Here is a 21,923-nt window from a genome sequence, read left to right as displayed (position 1 = left end):
ATTTGAGGGTGTTCAGCTTTAGCGTTTTAGTTTAGGTTAATCACTAAAAAACATGAAGCATTTAATGAAAAGGCCAGCAATTAATCCAAAAAGAAACCGAAATCAGGCGGCATAGGCAATGGAAAAGGGAGCTGCTTTTCATTTTGACATAAACAATAGATTTCTAAGATTAGATTTAATGCAATTCTCTTCAATCCTGCTCCAATGAGACTGTTCCGCCCCCCACACACCCACCTCCCCTGCCTCCAAAAAATGTGCTTCTGAAAGTCAGTTTCATGGTAGGAGGAGGATCTTTCTGCAGAAGAAAGTGGCTCAGATCTTGATGCCGCTAGGCAATAGAACTTGGGTAAAACTGGTGTGGAGGCAACATGTGCCTGCCTCTTGTGTCTGGAAATCATTGACAAGTACAGAGGATCATCCCACTGTTGACCCATCTGGCCAGATCCTCTGACCCTCCTGGGCTGCTTCCATGGTACAAATGAGCTAGAAAGTTGCCCTAACAAGACACTTGGACATTCCCTTAGTCTGAGAGAATCCTTAGCTGGCATAGGCCTGGTGCGTCCAGTTCTGCACCATCTGATCCAGGCCCCCAACCCCAATTTTCAGCACAGGGGTGTTGTGGGGGTAGGAGATGGCATGGGTGCAGTGGGTGGAGTTCCTTGTGCTCTGATGATCCCCGGCTGTGTAACAGCCTTTGGTTGCCCTTAGGGACACCATAAAGATGGCTTTCAACCATCTTTTACCCTCCACCCCCTGCCACTTTGGGTCCTGTGACCTGATCTATTGTGCTGTGATTGTGGAATGACCACATACAGCACTGGACATGGCACTGGGGAAAAGCTAGCAGGAAGAAGCTGACATCTATCAGGTCCTTTCACTTGTGGTGCAGATGCCAGAACCACCTTGCTCCATTTTTTCACTCTTACTCCAGTCCTGCTTACTTGGCAGCATTCCAATCTGAAACAATATACCTCAAACCAAGTGCATTCGTCCACAAGATAAGTGGTTATGAAATCATGTGGATTTAGCAGCTGGAACTTATTCCATCAGGCAAATCAAAGCTAGACTGAAACTAATGCAAACTGATACATTATATTTGTTTTAAATCTGTGTTATGGTTTAAAACCACTTCAGGCCAAAACAACTTTAACATGGTGTAGCCAGCCATGCTTTGTCTACACCGGGGCCTTGTTTCCACTGGAGAAATTTACTGGGGCAGACACCCCCTCGATCGATTGACATGTGCCTCCTGTCCACACACAAGTGCTGGAATAGATTGTCAGGCCATCTATAGTCAGTGGATGTTAATCCCTGAATTTGCAGAGATAAGGCCTGATTGTGTCTTGGTTTGTTGATGAATCCCACTGTCACGGTCATCTCTGACAGCTGTCACCTTGGAGAGCTTCCTCAGATGAAAGCTTCCTTAGTTCTTCAGCTGAGAGACCCCTCTCTGCACCAGCCAAGCCTGATTCAGCCTTGCCTCTCTCAATATCCCCTCTCCAGAAATACTCCTCAGCTGTGATCCATGATCCTCCCTCCAGCTCTGCACGTCCTCAGTCAGCAAAGGATTGCCAGTTGAAACTGTCCCCTACCTAGCATACCTCCATCACGGTATTTTCTTTCCCTTGGTCATGCTGCTCTGGCCTCCCACTCACACATATGCTCATGGGGCTGCTGTAGGAGAAATGGAGCTGGTAGCTATACTTCTTATAGCTCTTCAGCTCCCAGCTCCTCCCTCCGTGATCCCTGGAGTAAACGTGATGTGAATCATCTGTGCTAGCGCTGTCTCCTTACTGCCTGCTCTGGTTATTCCACAGGCGAGTTTGGGTCGGTTAGAGAGGCGCTACTGAAGCTGGAGGATGGTTCTTTCCAGAAGGTTGCAGTAAAAATGTTGAAAGGTGGGTGAAAGCGGGGCCACTTGAAACACTTAAAATAAAATCACTTGGAAAGATTACATTTAGGCTTGGAAGGATTCGATTTTGAGTGGTAAATGTCTGTCAACATTGATTTCATCATATATGCTCCCACTGAGCCTCCTCACTTGTTTGTTAATCCCTTTTCTTTCCCCGTGATCTCTGTCCATTTCGTCTTTTAAAAAATATAAGCTCTTCGGGGCAGGGACCATGCCTGCTTATTGTTTGTACCCCACCTAGCACATCCTGGGCACCACCAGAAGCAAATAGTTAATATTATTGCTACTAAGTACAGAGAATGCCACTCAATTCCTTGATTCTGTACCATAGTAAGTCCTATGGCATGGACAATTCTGTCAAGTCTACTTGGCCTACACAGGTAGCAACGAAGGGCCAAGTCCATCCAAATATATCCTGGAGTAGATGGATGAAAGTCTCTGGGCCAAATTCAGTGGTGAAATAAATAGTAACATAAGTTATGTATCAAGCGTAAGTGACAAAATAGCAGAACGCCCATTGATTTGGCATTCAGTGGACGTACAAAACAAGCCCAACTTCCAAGTTGACTGAGAAGTGGGGCTGTAACTGGAAGAGCAACTACCGGATAAAGCAGATAAAATAAAGCAAGACCTTTTCTCACATACACACACTCACATACTAGCCTGCGCCACACCATCCCTGTCACTCCTGGAGCCAAAGTCAGACGTGGTGTAGATGGCTGTAGCTGCCATTGACTTAAACAGAAGTTATGCTTGGAGCTGAGTTTGGTCCCCACTGATACAAGACTGTAAACAACACTCACTTTGCATTTATTGAATGCCAGATTAGTGCAGGTTACACTGCTTTGCCATTTACAAGCATTCTTCTGACCAGCTTGTAAACCTCTGGGTCTGAATGTGATCTCCCAGTAGGTCTTAAGAACTCCCACCAAATTCAGCAGTGACATAAAGGAAGGGGAAATGACATGCTGCACTGAACCCTTAGCTCACTTCACAATCTGGAATAACAGCAGAAAAATCTAGGAAGCTGCTCCAGATTCATACTGCTGTGATCAGATTAGAAACTGGTCAATGAGTAACTTTCAGGCTCCTTAATGTCACTGCTGAATTTGGTCCAAGATCTCCAAGGCTGCTGGTGCCAAAGAAATCATTGCTCCTGAAAATTAAAAGAAACAATACTGCTAAGAGATATAAAAGCACTGATCTTTTGTGCCACCAAGGTCATGTATTAAGTGGTCTCCCCCATTTTGGACTGGGATTCCAGACTGACTAGTTGGTTGGCAACATCTTTAATCCCTTCTGCCAGGCTATCACCTCGCCCCCCCCCCTTCCCCCATTATAATTCAGTTCCTTTTTAGCTAATTAATTCCCACGTCTTTAAGCCCCACTCATGATTTCTGTGGCTTCCAATGAAAGCTGTTGCTGAGAAAAGAGCTGCTAATCGACAGGTCTTTGCTCTGCCAAGAATGAAGTCACCAGATGTCCCTGATGTATGCTTGAGGCTCTCTCCCTGTTCCAGCTTCTGTTCTCCCCCCACATCCCAGGAGAATGTGGCAGGCTAGGCTTTGTTGTGAAATGTTATCTAATTGTGCGTCTGAGACAATGTGTTATGCCTCACAAAGCAAGCTTCTGATAATCATGTCTCCTAATGCTCCTCTGAGTCACTGAGGAAAAATCTCGTGCTTCTGCCTTTCAGCGGATATCTTCACCTCAAGTGACATTGAGGAATTCCTGCGAGAGGCTGCCTGCATGAAGGAGTTTGACCACCCACACGTTACTAAACTGATCGGTGAGCCAGCAGCAGAGTTCTATGGCACAATGTAGTTCCTCCTGCCTTGCCGGATCTCAAACTGCTTCATAAACTATACACATAAATGTATGCGGACTATACAGCAGCACTGAGATGCAGCCACCTTCTGGAGTGGTGGGCAGCAGCGTTCAATTGGCCCTTCCCATTCTGCGGGATGTGGATGTTGCTCTTTTCCAGGCCTACCGGGAGTTGACGTGTGTGTAATTATAGACGTGTGTGCATGCACACACATATTTTTAATGCAGCTGTAATTGATTTCTCTTAAACCGTTTCTCCGTTCTTCCTTGGCTTTTGGAAATCCATTCGGCAACGTTAGCCACAGATGGCCTGGCTGAGAAATGGCTTGTGAAAGGGATATGTTAGATGGGTCAGTGGAAAAATAAGTAAAAAATAAACCTTTGTTATCCGTCAGATTAGAAACTCCGAAACAATGAGGAAGGAGACAGCAGGACATTTCCTGCCTTGCTCTAAGGCATTGTGGGACATGGGGCAATGCAAGCAAAACTCCGCGTGCTCTGTGAGGCAGGTCACCACCCCCTTTGGAAGGATCCTAGGAACTTTAGGGCCCAGGCCTGGAAGGAGCTGAGTGCCTCCTGAGTTGTGTTGAGCACCTGCAATTCCCCCTGAAGTAGGAGTCTCTGCACCTCATAGGGTCAGGCCCTGAGAGGGAGGGTGGCACATGGAATTCAACCCTCCAGAAATGTGGGTGACCGTGTTTTTCCCCAGACTGTTAAGAAGAGGGAGAGACAAGTGTAATGCCCTGTTCAGGATGGATCTGTTTGCAAACTGCTCTTTGCTGTGTGCTCTCTCACCCCAGGAGTCAGCCTGCGGAGTCGCCCTAAGGGTCGGCTCCCAATTCCCATGGTCATCCTGCCCTTTATGAAGCACGGAGACCTCCATGCTTTTCTGCTGATGTCCCGGATTGGAGAAAACCCCTTTGTAAGTCTTTCTCTTTGTACATTCCCTCCCAGGAGGAGGTGGGTTTGGGAAGATCACATTCACACTGGTGCAGGTTTTTATCTCTCAAAGGAACTTGCAAGGGGCTAGAAGGTTTTGATCTCACTGGAGACTCCGGGCTCACAAGGTTCTAAAATGACTTTACATTGTTGCGCTTGCATTGAGGACAAGCTGCCTCTCCACTGCCCCCAGTGTAGACCAGGGGGTAAATGCCCCCGTTTGGTCCTGAGTGACTGGAATGTTCCAGGGACCAATCTAGAACTGTGCTTTCTTGCAGAATTTGCCTCTTCAGACACTACTCAAGTTCATGATTGATATTGCCAGTGGGATGGAATACCTGAGCTCGAAAAACTTCATACACAGGGACCTTGCTACTCGGAACTGCATGTAAGTGGGCCAGGCGCTTTCAGACCAAACAAAGGCTAGGGAGGGAAGGAGGCAAAACCTTCGTAAGAGAGAGAGAAGAGAGAAAGGGGTGAGAAGCCCCAGGAAGTCACAGGAAGGGGCAGTAGCCTGCCTTCTCCTGAAGGGTTAGCCAGATACAGTCCTTCCCTCCAAGAAAGTGGCAACAGATATGAGGAAGCTAGGACCTGTTAGCCGTGTAGGGATTCATAGATTCCAAGGTCAGCAGGGACTGTTGTAATCATCTAGCCTGACCTCATGTGTAACACAGGCCAGAGAACTTCCCCAAAAGCGGAGCTTTTAGAAAAACATCCAATCTTGATTTACAAATGGAAACTCTACCACAACCCTTGGTAAATTATTGCAATGATTAATCACTCTCACCGTTCTTTCCCATCGGAGGAGTGGCATATCCTCACAGGTGACTCCTAAGATTCAGCGAAGCACCCAAACTGAACTCTTATCTCCAGCACTCCCGTCATTGGGCTCTGGGTGTATTTTGCAGGGCTGATGTTTGGTGGGGTGCATGTTATGTTTTTGCAGCATTGTGTCATTCTGATGAGACATCGTCAGGTAGTGATGCGAGGTCACAATACAACATACTGAGCAGAGGGTGGATTGGGCTGTGATAAGAGAGAGGAGCTTTTAGAACTGCCAGAAACTGTATCAGCTCTGAGGGCTTGATAATGAAGATGTAAAAACTAATCTAGGATTCCCCAGAGTGCACATGGAACCCTCTGGTGACATGCGGACCCTGGCCCATGTGGAGGATTTTCTCTTGAAATAATAAAATTGTTGACAACTGTGCATGATGCAGCATTGCAGCTTCTCTCTCCCAACCACCTGCCTGCTGTGAGGAAGGAGAGGGCTTTGTTTCTCATCCCTCCTCCTCCCCTGGCTACTTGGGATGGAGCAAGGGAAGGAACCAAACTCTTTTTTAGTAGAACTGGTGTACATCTAAATAAAACCACTTCCAACCCATTAGGCACCTGTCTGCATCTTTAGGCACTTAAATATCTTGGAAAAATTTGGCCCAGACAGCAGAAGCTTAAGTGCACCATTTTGCACAAACACTGTGGGGAGGGGAGGCAATTCTCTCTGGACTCTTTTAGGTGGAAGTCACTCTGCTCCCACACTTACAGAGTCGTAGTGACTCCCCTGTTAGTCCTTAGGCTGGAGGTCTCAGTACAGTTCCTATTTCACATTGGCCACCAAACGGGGATGACTTGGGAACACTACCAACTCTGGGCCCTGTTTGAGTTGGTGAGCTGAGGCTGTAAGGTGCTCTACCTCATTACAACTGCCCTGAGCTGGCCAGTCTTGGACATATTTCTAGCTGCCTGAATGTAGCCAGTAGTTGCCTTCTTACTCATTCACATTTTCCCTCAGGCTGGATGAGAATATGAACGTGTGCGTTGCAGACTTTGGGCTCTCTAAGAAAATCTACAGTGGAGACTATTACCGTCAGGGCTGCGCCTCCAAGCTGCCAGTGAAGTGGCTTGCTCTAGAAAGCCTTGCAGACAATCTTTACACAACACATAGTGATGTGGTAAGTTTTGCTCTGGTGTTTGGAGCCAGGACCAACTCCCCTAGAAGCCAGTGGGGATTTTTCCGTTGACTTCACTGGACAGTGAATCAGGCCCTTGGTGACAGAAGAGGACCATGTGAATGGCTGATGCCTTGTGTGAAGGGATGGGCACATCTCCCTTCTGGCTTGGATCATGATGTCAGATCTGGAGAATCTGGGAAATGTTTTGAAGCTGAACAGAGCAGTTTGTGGTGCAAATGTGAAAGCGATGAATCCCTCTCTCCTGGCCCTCTTCTTCTTTCACCCCTCATCATTTCTCATCCCTGGCCACCTTCCCTCACCTCTCTGCCTCTCTCGTTCCCCCACCCCATGCTTTCTATTCCTCCAGTTTCGTCTTTCCTTTCTCACCCTTGTTCTTTTCCCTTTTTCTCTGTCATCGTTCCTTGCCACCAGAAGGTGACATGATCTCACACGCACACACTGGAGTAGCTCTGGCAATGCTGTTTCATCCAGCAGAGCGCTATGTTGAGGATGACACCACACATCCCTGCCATATTGTTATGTGGATTAAAAGGCCACTCACTCCTTAGATACTCCTCCTTATTACGTTTCACTAAGGAAGTGAGGGCAAGTACATATACCTTGAGCTCCTCTTCCTTTCCTCTAGGTCTTCCTTCTGGTTCCCTCCTCTCTCCCTTGCTGCCTTCTGAGCTGGTTTCCCATTGGCCCCTTCCTTTACGTGTGGACCTGCACTGCCAATTACCAGTTATTGACACTGCCTCTGAAGAGGTGGCTGGTGATACCCCAACGGTTCTCAAACTATGGGTCAGGTCCCCAAAGTGGGTCATGACCCCATTTTAATGGGGTTGCCAGGGCTGGCATTAGACTTGCTGGGGCTCGGGGCCAAAGCCCCAGCCCCACCGCCCAGGGCCAAAGCTAGAGGGCTTCAGCCCTGGGTGGTGGGGCTCAGGTTACAGGCCCCTTGCCTGGGCCTGAAGCTCTTGGGCTTCAGCTGTGGCCCCCTCCCCCACGCAGAGCGGTGGTGCTCGGGCAGGCTCAGATTTGGGTCCCCCCTCTTGGGGTCATCTAGTGATTTTTGCTGTCAGAAGGGGGTCGCGGAACAATGAAGTGTGAGAACCCCTGCCGTACAGCCTGACTGCAATACTGCATGAGTACTGCCCTCGACCTTGCTGCAGAGTGTGCCCAGCGAGTGACTGATGACACAGCTGCGTGCATCGCTGATTATGAGAAACAGTCCTCTTTGCACACAGCACATCCTGCTGGTTAGACTTCCCCAGGCATTTTCCAAAGATACGGGTCAGAACATACTGAGCCAAAAGTGGCTCATTCCCTTTACTGCCCTAGGCATCGTGGCCAAATTCTGCACATCCCCCAATAGCCCCAAATCTGGCGCAGCGCAAGAAGCTAATTAGCTCACAGCCACCAGTTGGAAAAAATAATGCCCCCTGCCTTGGCAAACAGGGAACCTACGATTTGCTAGCTCTGTTTCCTGTTCTGTTTCAGTGGGCATTTGGTGTGACAATGTGGGAGATTGTGACACGAGGACAAACCCCTTACGCCGGCATCGAAAATGCAGAAATCTACAACTACCTCATCAGTGGCAACAGGTTGAAGCAACCCCCAGAGTGCCTGGAAGACATGTGAGTAACTTGTTCCTTGCTTTGTTTTGACCCCCATGGAGAATCCTCTCTTAATGGAGACAGAGAGAGACAGAGTCAGCTGGCATGGCTTCTGTTCACAGTCTATTTCTTTTCAATATTTGAAGATACCTGCTAGAGACAGTCATTGGGGTTGCTACGAACTATAAAGGGGCCAGTTTCTCTGCTGGCGTCACTCCACTGAAGTCAGGGTAGTTACACTGGCAGCTAACTTGGTCTGAGAGCTTGGACAGCATCAGCACTAGAGAGTTTTGCCCCCCTTGCGAAACTATACCCAGGTTCCTTGAAACTCACTGCTACCCACCTCCTCCAGGCCAAAGCCTAAGCAAAGAGATGGGCCTCATGCCGTGCCCTGAAGGTCAGGAGATTAATAATCTGGCATAACGATGGGAGAAGCATATCTCAGAGCAGAGGACCCTTTACTGCATTTTCCCTTCAAAGCTAGGCACTGTCATCAAAAGCATCTCTGCTGACCTCAACTGCAGTTGGCAGAATATATAGGAAGAGAGGGGGGCCTCTCAGGTAGCCAGAACCTGCGCCACGTAAGCCTTTATAGATCAGTATCCACATCTTACACTGCGGCTGGAAATGACAAGGAAGCCAAGCCAGTGTTTGGAATATCCTCAGACCCTGCAGCTAATGCCACTAGGCAGCCACATTCTGCACCAGCTGTAACTTCCAAATGGCCATCTCCACACTGCATTGCTGGGTGATGAAGTGTTCCCTCTTCATAAAATTACATGGAATGTGTGTATCCGGATCTTTCGGTCTATAGATGCTGGCATAAGCCCCCCAGTGCTGGAACAGACTTCTGCCTAGATTGAGCTATCAAGCTGGACTGAATCCCCTGGGGCTGAAGCAGTCTTTGTAGTTCCTTAGGTCCACCCCTAATACATGCTGACCAATCAGTGCCCTCTACCTGACTCAAAAAGGAGTCTCAAACAGTACCACCCAGAGGATTCAGGGGGCCTGGGGCAAAGCAATTTTGGGGGCCCCTTCCATAAAAAAAAGTTGCAATATTATAGAATACTATATTCTCGTGGGGGCCCCTGCGGGGCCCGGGGTCTGGGGCAAATTGCCCCCTTGTCCCCCCCCTCTGGGCGGCCCTGGTCTCAAAGCTGGTAGCAAACACTGCCATCTTTCTCAGCTCCAAGAGGATTACTCTAGTGCATTTCCTAAGGTAAAAGCCTTTTCATTCTGGACAAAGGCATTTGAGAAGAAGAAATGAGAAGCCATCCATGCTGAGCACTCCCAGCCATTGGTTTCTACTTTCCCATTTTTCCTTGAGCATCTTAGTACAAATAATATATTCTCCATTTAACCCTTTCACTAGCCGCCCTATAAGGTTTCCATGTCCTCTGTGGCAGACCACTCCATCACACAGCCCAACTCAGGGGACGCTTCTGAAAATGTTGGCTTTCCCCTCTCTGTCCCGCTTTCCCCTAAAGTGGTGCCTAGAGAATGATCTGGAGGAGTCCATGTTTCACGGAGTTGCCTGTCCCCCACGTTGGCTGTTCCACATAAGGGAATGCTCTGGGCTCTTGTTAGTAAGTCATTCACCCTAGTCTTCATGGCAGATCACTTTTTGACTGTTTCCTAGCATTTGTATATCTTTTTGTCAACCCATTGTTTGACTCTGGCAATGAAGCCAAAATATTCAGTGAATGTGGCGTTGCAAAGTAGCGAGCAAGTCAGAGCAACCAGGCTTTGGTCAACTCTTTTGTACGGCATGTTTGTATAGTATGTGGGCCTGCTTCTGATTGGTGTAAATCAGGAGTAATGCCATGGAAGCCAACTGCTCCACTGCAAAATTAGTAACAGGCTCAATAAAGTGCTGTCTAGCTACAGTGAGAAGAGTAAAAAATGCCATCATGCAATTCTGTATTCTTTGTTTCTCACTGAGCCCCATATCGGATTGTTCAGTTTACAAGTTTACAGGTCTATTTGTTTTGGGCTGCTTTTCACTGTAAGATCATGCTCTCCCGGAAGAATCAGCAACTATAAAGATTCTGGAATAGGAATTTAGTTGCCAGCTTGGTGGGTGATGCACAAAGAAGAATACAGGAGATCTGGCTTTCTTCCAGCTAAATGAGTTCTGCTGTGCTGATGACACTAAGAACTTGTTTTGTTCCCAGGCTGAGCAGAGCTGAGTTAAGTATAAAACACGTAAGACCTGATTCTGTATTCCTTACCTGAGTAAAACGCGCACTGAAGTCAGAGAGAGTTTGGCCTGATTGAGAACTGTGGGTTCTGATCCACATGAAGCAGATATGTGACAAAGATCCCACTTTTCAGACTATATCGTCACCCTGGCCACCCCACAGGATCTAACCCTTGGAGTATCTGGGGTAAGCTAAAGGTGCCTTCCCCAGTAAAATCCCCACACTAAGGGGCAATACCACTGTTGCCTGCCCTCTGGAGGGTGAATCCTGCCTGGCACAAAAGGGGCAGCCTAGCTCTGGGAGGTTTGATGTATGCCTCTCTGCAGTAAGTTCTGTGAGTTTGGCCCTCGTTCTTTAGTGCTGCATTGTAAGAGGGAAGAGCTCCTTCCTGGCTGTCTCCCTTTGTCGGCTGTGCAGTAGGTCCAATGCTTAATTTGTACCAGGGCTGAGCCCCGGCACCTCTGGGCTTTGCAGTTCATAGCCCCGGCACCTCTGGGCTTGCTGTGACAGTTATGAAAGTAAAACAATTGCTTGAGCCCCGGCACCACTTTCATTACAAATTAAGTACTGAGTAGGTCTCATTGGAGATCTCTGACTCTGACCACTGCAGCAGATGTTTCCCAGGCATGTCTTGCGCTAAGTGAGAAGATGCTCTCTGGAGAGTAGGGAAGCATGTGTGTGCCATGTCTTCAGCACGTACCGGTTGTAGGAGGTTATTTACCAGCCCTGAAGTGGGTGGTCAGGTTTGGGATCTATTTGATCGCCTGGTCAGTTTGACTAGGACCAGGTTTTTCTAAAAGTTCACAAACTCAGGATAGTAGGTCACGGTTTTATTTAAATAAAGAGAAGCAACCATGTGATCCCCAGCCTCCAACTCTGTTGGCTCCCTGTCTGTTTCAGGACCCAGTTCAAAAGCCATGCTTTTATTTAAGAACCTCCATGGACTTTCTTTATCCCATTTCATGGATCTCATCTTCCCTCCTCACTTTCACTGTTCTTCTAACATGACCTAGCACTCCTGCTGCAAGATCTACAGTGCCTGCATGGAGGCGTGACTGGATGGAGGGGGACAGAGTGGGGAGGGCGGTTGTCAGCCGGTGAAGTGTAAGAGGTTCTCCTGCTGAGCCACAGTGAGGAGCTAATAGCTCCACTCCTGACTCTGACCTTCATCCACTCTGGCACTCATACAACTTCGCCTGTAATGACTGAAGCTCAATTGCTACTTGACCTCAGAAAAAGCAGTCTATGTAGCATCAGGGCCGGCTTTAGGCCAATTCCACCAATTCCCCCGAATCGGGCCCCGCGCCTAAGAGGGCCCCGCGCCTAGTGGCAGGGCCGCCGGAGGGGAGGGGAGAGGAGAAAGAAGTGGCCGAGAATCCCTTCCCTGGCTAGAGGCTCCTTTTTAATTTTTACTCACCCGGTGGCGCTCTGGGTCTGCAGCAGCACTTTGGCAGCGGGTCCTTCACTCGCTCCGGGTCTTCGGCAGCACTTCGGCAGCAGGTCCTTCAGTGCCACCGAAGACCCGGAGCGAGTGAAGGACCCGAGGACTAGGAGCGCCGCCCGGTGAGTACAAGCCCCACGTGTTTTTTTACATGGTTTTTTTTTTGAGTCATCCCTGCCGGGGCCCCGTCGAAACTGTTCGAATCGGGCCCCGCACTTCCTAAAGCCGGCCCTGTGTAGCATGACTGGTACCGTGGCTAATAAATGACTGATAGAGTTTTGCATGCAGAGGTGGAGTGTATCACAGCCATTCTAGGGGGAACACACAGTAATCCTGGTAATTTTTTCCAGAGCAGACAAGGCCATTTTACGTTCAGTTATTCAAGCAATAAAGACTTTGTTTGTTTCTTTATAGCCCTCTGAACCAGAATAATAGTGCCCATGTTACAAGGGGATGGTGCCCTTTACCAATCAAGTTGGCATTCCATCATAGTAATAGTAATAGCATGGGTGGCAGGTGAACCCCAGGCTCGGGGAGGCTAGACCCCGGCCCGGACCACACCTTCTGCCTGAGGCCCCACCCCTCCTGCGGGAGCCCAGAGTCCCCCCACCTCCCAGTGTGGCAGCCAGCCCCACCCCCACCCCCAGGCTCTCTGAGCACCCCCAGCCCTGAAATGCCAGGGGAGTGAGCAGGCGGCGGGGGCCCCCCCAGCCCAGGAATGCCAGGCAGGTGAGTAGGTGGCGCATGCCGCCCCCCCCCATCCGCCCAGCCCCAGAGCACCAGATGGGTGAGTGGCGGCACAGGCTCTCCCCTCCCCCCCCCAGCCCCAGCTCCGGAGCACCAGGCGGGTGAGTGGGCGGCACGGCCTTGCTCCCCTAGCCCCGGAGTGCAGGCCGGCCCTGATTAGCCCCCCAGCCTGGGGTCCCGTCCATGGGGGGGAAGAGCCCCCTGCAGCACAGCCCAGGAGGGGGTCTGGGGGCGAAGCGTGGGCAGGACCACGCAAGGCTGTTTGGGGAGGCACAGCCTCCCCCTGCCTTCCATACCCGCAGCCCATGAATAGTGGATGGGTTCCATTATGCCCGAGGAGCTGAGATAACAAAGTTTAGATAGAACCTTTTAGAACTCTGACCAGAAATTGTTGCTCCTAAAAATCTGGCTTCTATTTTGGTTTTGGTTTTTTATTTTTCCTCCTCACGGTTTTATCTATCATTTGATTAGAATCTGGAACAATAAAATCTCTGATCCACTGTTGAGAGTATAAAACACATACTATTGAACAAAGAGCAGTGGTTCTCAACCAGGGGTCCGCGGCCCCCTAGGGTCAGTGAGCCCTTTCAGGGGGCCTGCAGGGCCCCAAGGCTGAAACCCAGTGCCCTGAGCTCCAGCGCTGAAGCCAGGAGCGGTGCGGGGCTGAAGCCATTTCGACCCCCCCCCCCCCCCCCGCCAAGCTGGGAGCAGCTCCTGAGTGAGTCAGGGGCTGGAGGTGGCGCTCCCTCCATGGACCCCGCTGTGTGGAGCTGGCTCAAGCCCTGCCAGCCCTTGTCCCCCAAAATAGAAGTTAAACTATGCCTATGCCCAAGGGTCCCCTGGCTTGGAGCCCTGAGGTCCCCCCCCCCCCAACCCCCGCTGGGCCCTGGAGTTTTTATAGCATGTTGAGGGGAAGAAAAAGGTTGAGAACTCTTGCAGAGAATAAAAATCTATCACTAACCATTGCATTTATTCGGGGTTCTATTCATGCCAAGCAGCATCGGTGAACTGATGCTCTACCAAATCAGCTTTGTCTGACTGGCCTTTTGATTTTGATTTTTGTGTGTGTGCGACTCCTGAAAAACCTGCTTCTTGGCAACACTCATTCTGACCAAAGTGAAAATACTCTGGAAAATGTGAGGAGACTAGGAATTTGATACTATTGAACATACTGAAGGCAAATCCTCTCACCCTGTGCCAAGCCTGAGCAAATGGCCTTTGTGTCAGGGAGTTCTGGAGAGGGATGTGTGCTTTTTATTTTTTTATATTGTAGCTGTGTCAATTTACTACCCAAAAAAGCATCTAACTGCTTCTAAAACGTTCTAGTGACACATCTAACTCAACCAAAAAATAAGCATCCAGAATTCAGATTTGACAAATGCCCTTAACTCTCCAACACATCAAAACTAGAACTCTCCCCTCCCCATCACCCTGCTCTTTCCCACTCAACTCACCCCAGAGAAATCCTAGGACTATTCACTGAGGGCTGTGGGTGACTCCTCTGCAAATGTGGCTTCTTGAATTGCCTCTGTACACAGAGATTTTGGGGTGGTATAACAGAATTACTCCCAGAACTTCCACTGGGATAGGGTGGAATTGCATGCCCCCCCATTATAGTTTGTCGGCACAATTGATCCCTAAAGTGGTGGTTGTACCATGTCACTGAGTGAAGAATTGGGTCCTGTTTTGTTGTTAGTGGCATTGCCACATGATTAATGGGCCGGGTTACTTTGCACACAGACCCACTATATTTTTCAGCTCTCTTTACTCTGTTTGCATTGCAGCTATGATCTCATGTGCAGATGCTGGCATTCTGAGCCCAAGCTACGCCCTAGCTTTGGAATGCTGAAATTACAGCTGAAAATGATTCAGGGGAGAATGTCCATGCTCTCGTCCAGTCAGGATCCTTTATACGTCAACATTGGGGAGGCCAAAGAGACTTCTGGGAGCGACCCTGCCCTGTACACTTCATTTAGAAATTTGGACAGCGGAGAGAATATTGCTGGAGCAGCTGCTGCTGTCACTAGTGACTATCGCTACATCATGAGCCCCTTGTGCCTTGGAAATGACGTTGGAAGTGAAAGGCATCCCAGTGCAGCTGAAGGGGAGGCCAGGAGCCTTCTGCAGGAGCTGGAGTCAGAAGGAGAGAGAAGTTGTTAGCCTGTAAGAAAAAGACGCTCCAGTTCTCTACAATGGGGTGTGTGTAGCTGTATTGCCACGTCACACTGCTTTCTAAAGCCAGTTAGAGGATGTTTTTAAGCCGCATGGGTAGCTATAATTAGGGCTACTTCTGTAGCTAGCACCATCTGTGTGGGCTGCTGTTGCAGACTGCTCAGAAAGATCAGAAATCATAATAACCCCTTGGACTTTTGGGGGGTAGGATTAAAGGTCGATCCCATCCAATGGGAGTGGGTTCAAAGCTACAGCAACCAATGAGTGTTTATTTGCTCAGCTAATTCTCATTGGCTGCCACCATAGAGTTGAATGCACATACTAGTCCATCAGTGCTCGCTATTTTGTGGATGCTTTTTCAATTCTGGCTGTGTGAGCTTTGGACCAGTAGATCTGGAAACACTGGCGAATAGTTACACTGTCGTTCAGGCCATAGGGGAAGAAAAGCCCCCTTGTGTTCACTCAGCAGTACTGCCTAGACCTGTTGCCTACCTCAGTGGTTCTCAATCTGTGATCTACGGAGCTGCTTACATACAGTGATAAAACAGCCAGTGTTTTTCAAGCAATGACACTTGTTGCTAGAAGTAGCCCTGCCCAGGGCTCTCTTAGAATTTCCAGATGCTTTTGTTGAACAACTAAACTGAAACCAACGAAAATCCAACACCTTTCTCCACCCTGTGCACCTGTTTTGTGTCTTTCGTTGTCTTCTGTTTGGTATTAATGCAGCCCTGATCAAATGTGCAGCTGCTGTAAAATGAGTTGGTGGGGGCAACCATGCAAGAGGATAGAACCAGACTTCACAGGGAAGTAAATCGAGCACTGCAGTGGGGGCTGGCAGCAGTGCGGGGAATCCCTCCTCAATAACATAAAGTGGAGAGGAAAGAAACAGCACAGATACAAAATGAAGGCCGGTAACCATGCACTGACTTCAGCAGAAGCAGGATCCAGCATTTGCTTTATTGCTTTATTTTAATCTCCCTTAACTGTCCCTTTCTTACCTTTTTTATGTAACCAAGCACTGTAGGTGCCACTGAAAAGGTGTGGAATCGTTGGGAGCAAAGGGATCAACAAGCAGGGGCGCTGGAACAATTTGTATAGTGGGGGTCTTGAGAGCCATTGAACCAAACTGTAAACCCTGGATATGATGGAAACCACTTCAAGCCAGGGGGTGCTGCTGCACCCCCAGCACCCCTAGCTCCAGCACCTATGTCAATAAGGGGATATCTGTCTAAAAAAAGCAGTCCTCACTATGAAAAAAATTGAGAACCAGGGGCCTTGCTGATTAGGAGGTCTTCAGGCATCTGCAAAAGATCAACCACATTGGAACGTATTCTGTTTATCACTGCAGCCTTCCAGCAAGGGAGAGATTCATATTACAGCTCTCTCCTCCCCCCCGAAATCAGCATGTCGGATACGTTATAACTGCAAACAGTCATGTGTCTTGTTTTTTTAAATACTGTAATATTTTAATGTAAATGAGCAAGTGTTTTGTATAGCAGTTCCCAGCACTGCCAGAGACGTGCAGTACACCTTACCCCGGTTGTCTGAATGTTTACAAGACCAGGATCTAGCTCATTTGACTTCCTGTGCCCTGAAGAACTTTGCAGTATTGTGCGTCTTGGGCTTCCACATTGCACTTCCCTCACAGCGAAATGCTGTAAAATTTAATGTTTATACTTTGAAATGAAGTGCTAAAGATGGGACCAAGCTGCAAAATTCAAATCCAGATCTGGAATACGAATACCCAAACTTTGCCGACTATGATTTCCATTTTACCCGTTGTAAGGAGAGGTGCTGATAGCAAAATTCAGAGCCACATTTTCGAGTCCTAATTTAGAACAAAGTCTGGAGTCGTTGGCACTGGGGTTTTGAAACACAAAACAACAATGTCCTAAAGCTGTCTCCCAGAAGTCCCACACAATAGACTGCACCATCTTATAGACCAGGAAATGTAGGATTTTTCTTCTTGATTTAACTGGTATACAGAAAACAATTATAAGTGAGCAAATAACACATAACAAAGGGTATTGTTTTACCACAGTACCTGTGCAGGTACGTATGTGAGTTTATTGTGAGAGCTGAAGGCCACGTTCCCTGCAGCCAGCTGGGAAGTGGAGATGTACCTATAGAATCTAACTTCTGGAAGCATCTCATTAGTTTTTATTCTTTTTTTAATAATAAAACGTGTACTGTGTCCGAGCCCCAGCCTTGTGTCCACTCCATCTCACAACTGGTGATGTTTTTCTTTAAGGGCCTTCTCATTCAAATGAGGCACTGATAAAATTGGTTGGCCTCATACATGATTTCCCCCCGGCCCCTTCACATAAAAACACAATGAGCCAAATCTTTCTCCTCACCAAGCCTGAGGAGCTGAGCTCAGGGCAGGAGGATTCCTGGGAGTGGGGTGGGGATGAAGGAAAATTCCAGCCATCCTAGACTGCAGAACCATTCTGTGTCACTACTGCAGGCATGAGACTGCCACTACCCCTGCTGCTGTGCCCCAGTCTGTGATGGCAAGGGCTAGTGGAGTAGCAGATGTTCCAGCCCAGCGCCTAAGCCTTCCAAATCCACTGGGAAGGAGCTCAGAGGGAACCCCGCTGGGGGATGATCTATAAAGAATGTCAGTGACTTGGATGTGGGCATCTGTATCTAATGGTCAGAGCAGGAGTCAGGCCTTGTGGTATAGGAATCAGAGCCAAAGGTCAGAGGTCAGAAATCAGAGCCAAGGGGCAGAACTGGGTTACCTAGAGTGAGGCAAGGCAGGAGCAGGGCTAGGAACAAGCAGGTGCAGGAGCCATTGGCAAATGCTTTGAGTAGCCACTGAACTGCTGCTGCTGGGCTTAAGAGCCCACCTGCGGACTCAAGAGCCCACCTGCGGACTCTTCCAACCAATCTGCCAGTTAGGCAGCCTACTACAGGCCCGCTGTGGAGCCTGGCTCCAGCTCTGCCTGTGGCTCTGTGCAGGACCTGATTCCTGACAAAGAAGAGCTGGTGCCAAAAGAGGAAGGAGGCTAAAAACACTCCTGGGTGCATTGATACCTTAAGACAGACCTTGCCCCATGCTCTGAAAATAGCAGCTGAGTGATTCAGGAGGACAGACTTAGGGAGGACCTTCCATACAGTACCTTATCAGAGAAGATTGTGCCCCAAATGGGTCCAGGGGATCTTTGGGACGGACAGCAGAGATATCCCAGCCAATCCCAATTGCCTTGCGGGTTGCTCAAATATTTTGGTGTTAGATTGTTAGGGGCTTCATATACTTGGCTTGTTCCTGCTCCCATTAAAGCCAGTGGGAGCTTTGCCATTGAATTCCGTGTCGGTGAGATCTGGGCCACCCGCAGCAAGACTCTGAGTAAAGTCTTAGTCTAATACTTCTGATTTTGCCATTTCTGCCATCGTTTTGGAAGGCTGACTGTCTTCAAAACGGAACCAACTGTTCCCCCTCCTTGCATGGAACCAGTAGAATAGCACAGACTCCCCCATAATGGTAGTTTTGCTTGGGCTGCAGCTTCACCATAGCATTCCCTCTGGTGGCAGAGCAGAGCAGTCAGAAGATTGGGCTGCCTGTTCTTACAGTAATGGGAGCTCCACAGGAATCCAGCCTGCAGATTTAAACCTGATCACGCTCCCTCCTACCCCCAAACCTCCCTCAGCAATGGGACCACGACTCTTCTCTCCCCTTCTAAGGTCTGCTCAGGCCACTCAGTGGCTGCAGCACTTACAATGCCTTTTGCAAAGTAAATTCTGCTGCCTGGGAGCGGGGAGCATACCCTGCTGCATGGTTCTCCCCTGTCTGTGGAGCTATAGCATACTGGCTATGAAGAGGAGAGAGGCAGCTATGTGATGAGGATGCTGTTGCTGCATAAATTGCTTTCTCCTCTGTGTATGCATGCCCCTAGCCCTTAGTGAAGGCCCCTGTATGCGGCACAGGGATGAAGCATACGCCCCTTTAAGGAGGAAAGAGAAAATGTACTATGGGGGTGGTCAGATTTGGGGCCTGTCTACCTAGACACTTTCCCCTTTGGGAAATAATTAAAACCCAGTTATTTAAAATGTTGATTTATTTCTAAATCTCAACAGAATTTCTTAGCCCTGAGTCATCTCACCAAAGGGGAATAACCTCAACCTGTCACTTACCATGCATGATTGTTTTTTTTTTATGTCAGCAGCTAGTTTTGGGCAAGCTGGGATGATTCTTTCCCCTTCTTCCTACAGTACCTTCTTGTAACACTTGGGCCAGAATAGGCCCCCTTTTTGAAACGTTACTGTGCTATTGCGGCTAGTAAAGGCACCTATGGAGTCTTGTAGCACAGCCATGGTCTCTTGTGCAGCTTGTTTATATGTAGGGACTGATCCTGCACTCATTGCAACCCCTCTGACATCAGTCCTATTGCCTTGGATAGAACTGCATTAGTGTAACTAAGGTCAGAATTTGGGCCACAAGTTTGATGGGACAGAATAGACGTTTATTGATGTGGCCGGACACGTCTGCAATATGAGAATAAACCACTAACCCAGTCAAATGAACCATTCTCCCCACCACCGCCACCCCCTTTTGCTTTGGCATGCACTTAGTCAAGTCTTGCAGGCCTTACTTGGTAAAAGCTCCTATTGAACCACAGTTTTGCCTGGCTAAAATCTTGAGCTGGTCAAATAATGGAAAAAAGCATGTTTGCAAATATATTCCTGAATAAATGACTTGAACTCCATTTGGCTGTTATTCACACTATCCATTTTATGTCAGTTTTCAGCCAACTGCCAGCATTTGCCAATCGCCAGCGTTTCAAGAGTCCATTGCTGAAGTTTGTTTATAAGCTTTTCTATGACGCTCATCGTCGGTATCGGAGACCCACATTCATGGATTGAGCATTATTTGTTAGTCAACATTCATTATGCTCCTGTTAAAAAAAATCGGTTAGCCAATCAAAGAGCAGAAAAGACAAATGGCCCTGCTTCTCATTTATTTGTTCTCTTAGTGTAAAAGGACCTTCGTGTCAATGAGCATTAAGACCGTAATGACTGTAGGTTTTGAGCCTGACAGTTGTAAAATGTGAAAAATGGCTGTGATTCTGCTTTGGCACAGTCTCCTATTCCATATAGCCTCAATCTTGAGAGAATATAAGATGTTCCATTCCTAAATCTGTGTGGGCTGGGGAAATAGGATATTCTCCGCTCTGCCCACAGTACCATTGAAAGCAGAGTATCAGAGGGGTAGCCGTGTTAGTCTGAATCTGTAAAAAGCAACAGAGGGTCCTTCAGATGCCATCTGAAGAAGTGAGGTTCTTACCCACGAAAGCTTATGCTCCCAATACTTCTGTTAGTCTCAAAGGTGCCACAGGACCCTCTGTTGCTTTTTATTGAAAGCAGAGGGGCTGTGTATTTAAACACCATTGCTGCTCACCTGGGTCTAGCAGAGCTTCTCTGACTACTATTCTGAGAGCTTTCCAAACATGGCTACAACTTGCATCTTTCCAACTGTAACATGAAAATGATGTAAATGTTTGGGGGGTTTGTTTTTGCAAGCTGCTGTTTTCTAACTGAGAAGTTACCACAAGAAATAGTTGACCTTAGGAAATTAGTTGGACCTGCTAATTGAAGCGCTCACAGCTAGGATAGGGATTTAAAGGCATTGGTCTAGGTTTTTTTAAACCTTTTTAGGGACTGACTGTTGCCAAGCTGCTATATGAATGAATGGGAATTAGGAGCAGGAAGGGGGTTGATCTGTATGTGGAAAATCCTGCTGGAAATATACAACATGATGCTAAATAATGCTCAGAGCATTTCCCCAAAGAAAAAATACTGACAGCTCTGAAAGCCTTGAGACAACTTGGAGAGCACTTAAGAAAACATTCTGTAACTGTAACATAACTAATACACTGGATTCAGCATGTCACTGCACTCTTAGCTGACATATAAGACATGGTTTCTGATTGCTACCTTGTTATTAACTGGGCGGTAGACTGCTGTGGTGTTTCTCTTGTGTTCAGACTATTATTACATTTATAACTATGGTTTTGCCTTGTGGAGCATTGATGGTTCACGGAGCCCTTGCTGGTGGTTTGCAGAGAGCTGGTTGGTCACATGAGGGTTGCTCTCATCTCTAATTGTTAAAAGAAGCTCAAAATAGTTTGGGCTAATTCTGGGTTGGTGTAAATAGACAGAGCTCCATTGACTTCAGCTGAGGAGCTGGCCTATTAAATAAGTATTTTCCTAATACTATTTCTCCATGTAAGCAATTGCTGTAGTTTCCACAAGGATATTACATAAACATGAATGGGCGGGAGGTAGTCTGCACATTTGTATATGGGAGGGAGATGTACATGGGAGAATTGTTTTATTAAGATCTAGCCTACACTGTGGAAAAGTTTGAGAACCCCTGCTTTTAGAGTATTGAGATAAAAGTACAGGGTGCAATATGCCTTTCCAAATATATTTCTTCACTGTGGATACATGTTCTTTATTCTTCTTCACATTCTAGTAAAATAAAGTGACAATGAGGAGCACATTTCACAACGGGATCCAATTCTACTCAGTTATACTAGTGTAAATCTAGAGTAAAACAACAGTGAAATTCACCAATTTCATCTGAGTTATTCTGGATCTACAGCAGTGCAAATGAAAGCAGAATTTGGCTAGCTATGTGCAATATGCCCAGAACAATAAAAAGCATTAAGTCGGAGTTTAAATCCACCATTAATGCTCTGCTTACTTACCAATTTGAGCTCTGAAGGTGCTGTAATAACTCTTCAGTGAACATGCCTAAGGTGTAATATGTTACTGAGATAAAAAGTGCAAATTTGAATAAGGGGGACACAATAAATATATGAAGGATCTGAACTGAACTGAACTCCCAGAAAAACATTTTTTCCTCTGTGTCATTTAAATATCTTCAAATATAATGGGTCAGATGCTGGCTTCAGCTTTGTGGTTTTAAAGGTATTATGCCAAATTCTGATCTTAGTTATGCCAATGCAGCTCCATTGAAGTTAATACATTGGGTTGCACAAGTGTACCTGAGAGAAGAATTTGATTCATTACCTGAAATATTTTCCAGCGTCAAATACATCTATTAATGAAGTCTATGTGGGACATCACTAAAGTTTCCTGCGACTG

At 47.6% G+C, this 21,923-nt stretch overlaps 1 protein-coding gene across 1 annotated transcript in view; it reads left to right on the top strand.

The window, feature by feature from the left end:
- TYRO3 (TYRO3 protein tyrosine kinase) overlaps positions 1–19,519 on the top strand; it is a 58,049-nt gene extending 38,530 nt beyond the window's left edge. The window contains exons 13-19 of the mRNA XM_054027838.1: positions 1,818–1,898; positions 3,609–3,701; positions 4,540–4,661; positions 4,957–5,066; positions 6,471–6,630; positions 8,134–8,270; positions 14,423–19,519. Of these exons, the coding sequence (XP_053883813.1) occupies positions 1,818–1,898; positions 3,609–3,701; positions 4,540–4,661; positions 4,957–5,066; positions 6,471–6,630; positions 8,134–8,270; positions 14,423–14,798 (1,079 nt within the window). The 3' untranslated portion in view covers positions 14,799–19,519. The remainder of the gene's footprint in view (positions 1–1,817; positions 1,899–3,608; positions 3,702–4,539; positions 4,662–4,956; positions 5,067–6,470; positions 6,631–8,133; positions 8,271–14,422) is intronic.
- Positions 19,520–21,923: the final 2,404 nt, after the last annotated feature.

This window comes from Malaclemys terrapin, chromosome 4 (genome assembly GCF_027887155.1).
Source record: "Malaclemys terrapin pileata isolate rMalTer1 chromosome 4, rMalTer1.hap1, whole genome shotgun sequence".
NCBI classification, from domain to species: Eukaryota; Metazoa; Chordata; order Testudines; family Emydidae; genus Malaclemys; species Malaclemys terrapin.
This window is presented reverse-complemented; position numbering and strand designations above follow the sequence as displayed.